The following is a 10092-nucleotide window of genomic DNA, read 5'->3' on the forward strand; positions in this document are numbered from 1 at the left end:
CCAACCTTTTTCTGAAAAAGAACAATTAAGTGCGTTCGTTGTTGATTCGTTGGGAAGAAGATTTGCGTACCAATAACAAATCACCTTGCGTGACAACTTTAACTTGCGCTTGTTAGTAAAGGGCGAAGAGTTGCCGCATTTTCAACTAGAATTTGGAGCTTGCATCAATTGAGAAGTGTTGGAATTTGACATCTTTTTGCGGTAAATGGTCGGGACTTGGTTTCGTCAATTGAGAAGTTTGACACTCGATTGCATCGACTCTTGCCTTACTTTCTCGGAAAGGGGTGATGATCTCGGAACCTCTTTGGCCACCGTAAGAGTAACAGCATGCTGCCACCCACAGATTCTTAAGGGAATGAACCCCATAATAATTTATAATTATCTATTATTTATTCTTTTTGGCCCAAAACAAATTGTTAATCTCACAGTGAATTAAAGACAGTCGCTTAATCATTTCTCCCTCTTGCATCATACATCTAATTGATGCACACCACAAGCATAGTCATCTCTATTTTTTTCAAAAGGACAACATAAGGAGTCAGGGGAAAGCTCCTATTTCCCCAATACGCATGGGGAACTACGTGCATTCTCTTTTATTCAAATTGTTATCGCGGCTACCATACAACCTCAGAAGATCAAGACATCAAACTCTTTAGCACCATCTTGAAGGACGGGTTGGTGGTGGAATAACCGCCATCCACCATGAGGTTCAGCCCGCTCACATACTTGGCCTCATCGCCGCTCAGATACAACGCTGCCTCCGCCACGTCCTCCACCTCCGGTACCGCCCCTTTCAGCACGGCCGCCGCGCACAGCACCTCCTGAACCGTGCTCTTCTCGAGCCCTATGGTGTTGTTGAGCAACGGCGTCGCCATCCCGCACGGTGATATAGCGTTAACCCTAATCCCATACTGCCCTAGCTCGACGCACAGGTTCTTCATCAGCCCGACTACTGCGTGCTTTGACGCCGTGTACGCGTGCGGCGACTCGCCACAGCACGTCGAGGCAATGCTCGCGGTGAAGAGGATGACGCCCCTTTTCACCGGGATCATGACCCTGGCGGCGTGCTTGGCCCCGAGGAATGCGCCGTAGACGTTGATGTCGAGGACCCTCTTGAAGTCCTCGTTGTTGTAGTCCAGGACACTCGGATAAATCTTCCCAGGGATGCCGGCGTTGTTGTACATTATGTCGAGCTTGCCATACTTGGCGATTGCGAAGTCGACGGCATTTTTGACGTCCTCATCGCTCGTGACGTCGCAATGGACGTACGAAACGGTGCCCTTGGCGCCTAGCTCGTTGCAGAGGGATTGGCCGAGTTTGTCCTGGACATCAGCGACGACGACTTTAGCGCCGTTCTGGACGAACAACCGCACGGTGCTCTCGCCGATGCCGCTTGCTCCACCTGTGATAATGGCCACCTTGCCTTCTAATCTGGAAGCAAAGGAACTTTGTGGAGTCACATCACTGCATCGAGAAAAAAAATAAAAAGGAGGCACGATGATTGACCAATGGGAAGTTGAGTAATGTATGCTTTACCGTTTCGGAGTAAGAGCAGCAGATGAACCGTTCATGTTTTTTTCCTTTTCTTTGGGGAGACTTTAATGGAGCAAGGTTCTTGGGTTTCTTGCGATTTGTGGGAAAGTTTCGTGTCTCCATGTTTTCTTGCACGGGGTGATTTATAGGGTCCAAAAGTTGTATTGGTCAAGATGTTGGACCGACGACCTTTGTCGTCTAGCTTTTCATGGGGAGCTTCAGATTAAAGAATGCCACCACAGATTTTTGCCTTTTTTTCAGGATTAGTCAAAACTGGCGTAATTCATTGATTTTTGCCAGCCGGGCTGTTAGGTAAGAGCGCAGACAGAAATATGTGTTTATAAAGGTTGGTATCGGTATATGACCATGAATTGTTAATTATGGTCGTGAGTCATGTCTGCTCCCTTTTAAGTGATATAGGGTTCGTTTGTTTAAAGAAAAACTGTTTCCGAAAAATTATTTTCTAACTTTTTGGTGCTTAGATGACGGAAAACTAATCGATTTATGGAAGCGTTTCGTGGACTAAAAACAAACAAGCTTAGATTATGGGGAAATTTACTTCCCTTTCTAAGAAGAAGGAAATTACTTTCCCTGCTGTATTGTGTTACATAATTTGCTTTTCGGCATCATTTTAGACAATCGTTCTCCTCAACATTTTGAAATGTTAAGAGATGAAGCTTCTATATATTAAATGTATACTTGTTTTCGCGAGTGTATATACATATGAATATGTATCCAAACTTTTAGATATATACATGTATTGTGTGTGTTGATATGAATCTAAACTTTCAGATCTGATGTGACCTATTAGACGGTCCATATGCGTTTTGGTGACGTAATACGCTCACATACATACATACATACATATATTGTGTGTGTGCTGAAATGAATCTTAACATTTAAATCTGATGGACCTATCATATCTGATGGTCCATATACATTTTGGTGATGGGACATGCTTCGCTCACTGGATGCTCAAAAAGTATGTAGCTCCTACTTCCTGCATGACAAATTGCCCTTTATGATGGCTGGTGAGGTCAAAATTGCACATATAGACGAAAATCCATGAAGCAAGCAAGCGGCAAGACAGCACAAAGTGGCCGGAAGACCTATGAAAGATTTTCTGAGAGGGCTAGGAGATGAATTAAATCCTGGCGGAGTCGGAGTTGAACCAAACAAAGTTCTTAATTTGCAAAGATAAACTGTATAAATATCGAACCTCACTCCAAAGAACATAGAATCCACTCATCTCTTTTAAACACGATCAATACTATATGTCCTGAGCGTTTTATCGGCAGCATCTATGAGGTTTGTATTAGTGGAAATGTTAAGCTGCTGGCGAAAGATCAGTTCAAAAGGATGTGATTAGGACACACGATTTCTCGAGAATACGAAGCTCGTCGTGCACAACCCCGTTTGGACTAAGACCGAAAAGGCAGATTTAGTTTGAAATGCGAAAGTTAGCCCTGAATAGCATGTGAACACGTAAAAAAACAAGAACAAGAAACTTGTAAATAAGTAAGTAAAGAAACTTACTGCAACATGGGATGGAATATGAAGAAACGAAGGCCAAGGAGGACGCTCCAACTGCTACCAAATAAGCTACGGAGAATCGTCCAACGTAAATGCTCCGATTCAGAGGTAAAAGCAAAGCATCGCCATTCTTTGTCGAGAACAGAAAATGTGCGCAACTTGCCTCTGCTCGAAATGACCCCCTATTAAATTCCCCATTTTCACTTTGTACTGTGCCAGCATGAGAACGTGATGCTTTAGAATGTCCAGCTTTGCGTCTTTTCTCTCGGACTGTGCCGACGCGATCAAACAAGACCCATTTAACCCTAACAAATAAATCATGATTACAGCTTTAGGGTTTTTGGGTATGCGAGCTCCGAAATGAAAAGGATCATGCAACCTGTGTCATGCTAACATTACAGGAACAGCGCGCTAAATTTAGCAGATGTTTCATTTAGAATAATGGGGGATGCCGGGTAAAGAGAGAGCAAAGAGATGGAGTTCCAAGCTTAGTTTAATCAAATGATGCCCTTCGTTTGGAGGTTCGAGTTGTGATTCTTAATGGCTCTTGCGGGTTGTCTGCTTGTGATCACAAGGATTACTTTGCAACCTTGTGGTTCAGTCCCTTTGCACTTCGATCTGCGACCAGATGTTACTGTTCTTGGCAACCCTTTTTTTTTAAAAATGAGGTTAGTCAGATTTTCAGAGAAATGATATAAGATACATTGCTGCTGGCTTTCAATGAGGATAGCATCTTCAGAAAATGATTCAGATCCATAGCTGTTAGTTTTCTTAGTGTTGATGTGGATTATATGCACCCATGCAATTTTATTTGCCTTTGGATTGCTAAAAAAGAGCCTTTCATGTTAGGGACAAAGGCATCCCAGATCCCTGAGTTTTTCCAAATTGGGTCCCGAAACAATTTTTTCATGCAATTGGATCCTTAAAGTATATGTTTCGAGTTGGTCCTTCCGTTGATATAAAAACGGAAATGCTGATGTGTGTGTGTGTATATATATATATTAATACATAAGCGTTATGTCAATACTGACCGGACATAATAGTACTTACATGTTACTTTCAGGTGTTAACTAGATAAAATATTGTATAATTTAATGAAAAAAATTCTAAGGTGGAGAGAAAGAGAGAAGACATGGGAGGCAATTGGGAGTGGTGTTGATGATGCCCATGTGCTAGCGAGGGCAGCCGAGCCCTTATCGGCCATTGCCAGGGTCGTGCAAAATTTTGCCTGAGTCCCTTAACTCGGACGAAATCTAGCCTAGTAGGGTCATATGGTCCTAGGCGACACTTGGGATCACGCAACCCAATCATGAATCTGCGAGATTGCGACACCCCAGTGAGGGCCACAGTGCGAGTATGTTTCAAGAACCATATTGGATGAGCCAATTTTGTTGAACAGAATCTAACAAGTTTCTCAACTTGGCAATAGCGATCGCGCATAAGTACCTTTGGACAAAATATATATTTATATGAGCATTATAGTACATTAAATGTGGAGAAAAAGACTGGCATTTAAATCTTATGTGTCGAATAGTGAAATTATGTCGTCATAAGTCCTCAATGCAGACACAACAAACGACGGCGGGCCATATAAATTTTTCAATACTAGTGTTTATATAGGAACACCATTCTATGACTGACTTGAATTTTGTAATTGTTGAATGATGTTAATACGAGACAAAGTTCTCATAATTGAAATGATTAAAGAGCAACAACAATTTCGAATTTTGGGCTTTTGCTGTTGTGATTTGGGATTTGTCACATTTTCGAGGAAGTCGATTTTGTGGACTCTTACTTAACTATTTCGGCTTTTGCATCATGTCAGGTTGAACCGCTTTTTCAGTTACCAATCCAACCGGACGGCGGACATCATCAATCCATTTTTCACTTAAGTAAGTATTCCGGCTTATATATATACATGTGCGTGCGCGCGCTCTTACATTAGCGATGGATTTATCAAAATTGATCATAAACGCATTTGTTAACCCACTTTTGATGGCTGTGTTGTTATATGAGTTTGTTGTATTCAATAAATGGATTTAGACCAAATTATATGGGTCATAAATAAGTTTGATATGGGTGTTAAATAGATTCACAACTTACTTAGATTTAACCCACCTCTATGACTCTCTCTCGCCCTCATCACTCAATTTCGGACTCACTCACTCCGTGCTTTCATGGATTTTCCTAAATAATGTTAAATATAAAAATATTTTAGCAATATGGGTTGGGTTAGATATGGATTGAGTATGGGATACTAGATTTGTAAAGCATGGAAACGGGTCAAAATGGGAATTAGTAAGTTTGGGTCAGACCATTTTCTATCCGAACCACCCGTTTAACAAGTTTAATTAGTGAAAATAGCTGTTGTAATTTTCCTAAGTAATCGTGGTTATTACCAATATCTATTTGAGGGACTTGGATGATCACTTATAATTATGGAGAAGGTAGAAGGTATTACCTACTTTCTTTTAGCAAATGTGGCAACGTATCAGAGTAAGAACTAGCTAAATTCATTTGATATAAATCGTTTTGTAGCGATCTAAAAGTTGCTAGACTTAGTATAACTTGCATCTCTCTCCAAACAAAAGCGACCCTTAATATGAGGTTGCAACGCCACTTCGAAAGGACTATAATTCAAGAGAACTTTTGCTATAGTAAACATCACGTGCCACGTCATCACTCAATATGTGTTATATGATCATCAAATGACATCAAGTGAGTGACAAATAACATCACGGCGTGGCACTTCAGATATCACAATTTCTCACTTCCTCTTTTTTTTTTAACATGAAGTTTACCGTATCATGATCAATGTACCCATGCAAACCATTTGACACATCATTTGACACGCTGTGGATGATTATCGTCGCACATCATTTGACACGCTGTGTGACACTCTCTAGATATTTTCTTGCAGAGTTCCACTCCTTAGGAGTGGATGGCAAACCACAATGGTCATTCTTCTAAATTAGATCAACAGCTAACTTTTGCAAGGCACATTTAAGATGCATGTGGATTCCTGATGAGCACGGATGGAGATTTGAGACGAAGGCCAGTCAAATCTTGAAACTTCAGAAAGAAGAATAAGAAGAAATTTGATGGCGCCATCATAATTAAGCGAGGAAGATCCTGAGAGCAGCATCTATCAAGTGGCGGTGGACAAGTACCCGTCCCATACCTCCATTTACTCTCACCCCCCCTCCCTCAGTTGTCCCATCGAGACAAGCAGAGCTGTGAGATGATTAAAATTATTGCCTTCTGTGAACCCACCCCCTTCAATGGATGGTACATCTATGTCCTTTTTTTTTTTTGGTCAAATACATCTATGTCCTTGGACGGAGTGATTTGTATGTGTTTGTGTGCAGGCTCAAACAACGTAACAACGAATTACATATATCCGCCATGATGTGATTACGTTATATGAAGCTCACGTAGGGAGCGTGCAGCAATGCAATCCGATGCCTTTCGTCCGGAGAGATTATCAAAATGGAGCCTAAGTCCGAGCCTGTTAACACATTCATTTAGACCTACCTTCACTCAAAAATTTAAACTGAAGAGTTACGGGCCAATTATAATATATTAACTGCTCCATACCATACCAATTTTTTTATGTGGGAATTCTTACACAATTCACACGTGCATCCTAAGCAATCTACTCTCGTGTGAGCTCAGTGTTAGGTATGCTCCCCTTAATCTAAGTATCTTTCTGCATCAAGATATCTCGCTTAGAATAGATTGGGAGGCCACCAATCTACCATCGGCTTTTATATGAATTTGTTGGGATCGAGCAACAAAAACTCGATATCATTCGTTGGAGGATATCACCAAACGGAAGCTCAAGTTTGAGCTTGTTAACTTCCACATTTACTCAAAAGCTTAAGTCAAAGAGTTATGGGCCAACCGGGATATATTAACTACTCCGAATCATACCAATTCTTCGATGCGAGATTTCTTTAACACAACTCACATGTGCATCCTTAATAGAGTCGCTCCAATACTCATCAACGGCGTTACTAAGGCTACCAATCTTCCCAACCACCTGCCTCCTTTCTCTCAATTTTCGCACTCTATCGAACTCCAAAATTACAAAGAGAAAAACCGTAACATTCTTCTTGATTGCACTAACGATGTGACGAAAATTACATCGTTATTTTCCGTTTTCTTTTATTTATTCCATGATCAGCCCCATTGAAATTGAAATTTAGTCCTATTCAGATTACGAGAACGAAACTCCACTTCAAATTTGCCCTAGAAGTAATGAGCCCGACTTTCACGTATTTTTTCGGGTCAGTTATGTTTAGCGGGTTCAAATTCGAAGCATAATTCAAGAGTGTTGGTGCCTTAAAATCATGTACATTTCCTTACGTAGAAATCTAGGTTTATAATTTATTTGGACCTTAATGCATAATATGTTACACATCTTAAGAACCTTTAGGATGAACCGACGTAACATATAACGCCGTTGTTGTCCCCAAAACGGCTATTTTTGTCAAATTGCATGACCTGACATATAACACAGCTCTTGTCTTGTCCCCATAACGCTAGTCCTCGACAGAATGTATTAAGGAAGATATGCTAAAATATTTTCTTTTTATTTTGCACTGTACGATAAGTAATACAAGCAATTACGATTTCTCCAAAAAAATGCATAAATGTAATTCCACATTGGTTGTGAAAAGAGTTAGTGGTAAGTTTTCAAGTGTTAGGAAAAACCTCATCCTTTGAACTAATTTTTTGGATGAGAGAGGCTAAAGATTATCTAACATTAGTATAAAAGCCCAGCTACCAACAAGTTTGGACCCTAAAGTCACTTGGTAAAAGTTGTTGCTACTCTAACCTATCATACTAGGTCGATGGACCAGGGCAACACATTTATTTTATTCACCAACACATTTTTTCCCTCTTTTCTTGTAAGGAAAAAGGGCAAAAGTACACTACAAATGCCATAATTTGTGTACGGCGATCACTTTGGTGCCATAACTTTTTTTCGGATCACTTTGGTGCCAAGTCGGAGTAAAAGAGATCACTTTAGTGCCAATTTGGCCGGAAATCCAACGTGGCATTTTTTATTAATTTTTTACGCCGACGTGACTCGCCGGAGGCTGAGTCAGCGTGTACAGGTCAGCATTTTTAATTTTAAATATTTTTTTCCTTTTTTTTTCTTCTTTCCTTTTTCTTTTCTTTCCTTTTTTTTCTTTTCTCCCCTCGCCGGCCGGCCACCGGCGAAGCCCGGGAAGGGCTGGGTGAGGGCGGCCTTGCCCATGGCCGGCGAGGGTCGGCCGACCCTCGCCGGCGACGGCGAGGCCGGCCCCAGCAAGGCCGCCTCCTCGCCCGCCCAGCGAGGGCCGCCTCGCCCGACGCCGGAGAGGGTCACCCTCGCTAGATCCGGGCGAGGGCGACCCTTGCCGGCGCCGGGCGAAGGAAGCCCTCGCCCGGGCGGGCGAGGGTCGCTCGCCAGATCCGACGAGGGCGACCCTCGCCCGCGTCGGGCGAGGGAAGCCCTCACCGGGCGAGCGAGGGTCGCCCACGCCCGAGTCGGGCGTGGGCGACCCTTGCCGGACGCGAGCGAGGGTCGCCCTCGCCCGACGCCGGCGAGGCGGCCTCGCTGGGCCGGCGAGGGTCGGCCGCCTCGCCGGCCATGGGCAAGGCCGCCCTCGCCCAGCCCGTCCCGGGCTTCGCCGGTGGCCGGCCGGCAAGGGGTGAAAAGAAAAAAAAGAAAAGAAAAGAAAAAGGAAAGAAGAAAAAAAAGGAAAAAAAAATATTTAAAATTAAAAATGCTGACTGTACACGCTAAAAAAAATTATTTAAAATTGAAAATGGTGACTGTACACGCTGACTCAGCCTCCGGCGAGCCACGTCGGCGTAAAAAATTAATAAAAAATGCCACGTCGGATTTCCGGCCAAATTGGCACTAAAGTGATCTCTTTTACTCCGACTTGGCACCAAAGTGATCCGAAAAAAAGTTATGGCACCAAAGTGATCGCCGTACACAAGTTATGGCACTTGTGGTGTACTTTTGACAAGGAAAAAGTCACAAAAAACCTCAAACTATGTTCATCGTGACACATTTATTATAAACTTTTTTTATGACATCAAAAACCTCTAATTATGCCCACTGTGACACATTTACCCTATAATTTTTCTTATGACATAAAAAATCCAAATTTGTACCTATATGATATATTTACCCTCTGTCAAGATTCAATTAGATGATTTTTTAGCCAAAACAATGTTCTTTTTTTATTTTAATAAAGCCAAGGGAGCGCTATGTTGACATTTTTTGCTTTATAGCATCTATGTAGGCAAATTTTTAATAATTCTCATTGACAGAACTTTGACAAAGGATAAATGTACCAGATATGTATAAGTTTGGGGATTTTTGTGTCACAGAAAAATTATTAAGGTAAATGTATCACAGTAAACATAATTAAGAGTTTTTTGTGGCTTTAGTATATACCAAAATCTAACTTAAGCCGATTTATAGCATTTAATAGTGACTATCACACCTTATCCTATTTGCCTTCTTCTACCTAAGCACGTGAATTACTGTGTATATAACTGTGAGTAAGGATGCACAGTCCTAGGAATGCAATATAAGCCACTTGCTAAAGAATATGGTAAGGAAACATCATCGTGCTTGTTTAGCTTTTTGGAAAGCGAGTCCCGAAATGAACGGTTGCCGATTTTGTTTAGTTCGCCGACGAAACCCTTATCAAAATTTTCTGATTAGATTAGTTTAGCATGCATCCTTGGTATGTCTAGTGTGTTTCATTCTTATTATTGGTATTATTAGATAGAGTACAAGTGTGCTAGACACATAAGATGTCTACATCGGTGAAAGAATCGTATGTGCCTCACTTGAAATTGAAATCTTCCTTCTTTTTCAGCTGATCAATGCCGCCGCAGGCCCTCAAATCTACGACCTGACCCAAGAATCGGACCACAATTGAACCACGTCGACTAGGAATCATCATGTCACTCAGTCATGGCCGTGGGGCGAACATAAGAACCGACCCGGCCCAA

At 41.9% G+C, this 10092-nt stretch overlaps 1 protein-coding gene across 2 annotated transcripts; it reads right to left on the bottom strand.

The window, feature by feature from the left end:
- Nucleotides 1-428: 428 nt before the first annotated feature.
- Nucleotides 429-1682, bottom strand: LOC115671585 (short chain aldehyde dehydrogenase 1-like). Of its 2 annotated transcripts, none has more exons than XM_030593220.2 (2): nucleotides 1537-1682; nucleotides 429-1431 (listed from the first exon to the last, which is right to left on the bottom strand). In XM_030593220.2, exons 1-2 carry the CDS (start codon nucleotides 1569-1571, stop codon nucleotides 636-638), a joined length of 831 nt encoding a protein of 276 aa, XP_030449080.1. In that variant the 5' UTR covers nucleotides 1572-1682; the 3' UTR covers nucleotides 429-635. The 2 variants fall into 2 exon arrangements, with proteins under 2 accessions (XP_030449080.1, XP_056158863.1); XM_056302888.1 differs by having other exon boundaries at nucleotides 429-1464; nucleotides 1537-1647.
- Nucleotides 1683-10092: the final 8410 nt, after the last annotated feature.

This window comes from Syzygium oleosum, unplaced genomic scaffold (assembly GCF_021117445.2).
Source record: "Syzygium oleosum isolate NSW1041296 unplaced genomic scaffold, Sole_v2.1 Sole_v2.25, whole genome shotgun sequence".
NCBI classification, from domain to species: Eukaryota; Viridiplantae; Streptophyta; class Magnoliopsida; order Myrtales; family Myrtaceae; genus Syzygium; species Syzygium oleosum.

Coding starts and splice junctions, on each gene's coding strand:
- LOC115671585 (XM_056302888.1), bottom strand. CDS start 1,571: ATGAACGGTTCATCTGCTGCTCTTACTCCGAAACG. Junction 1,465..1,536: donor GCTGCTCTTACTCCGAAACG/GTAAAGCATACA, acceptor TTCTCGATGCAG/TGATGTGACTCCACAAAGTT.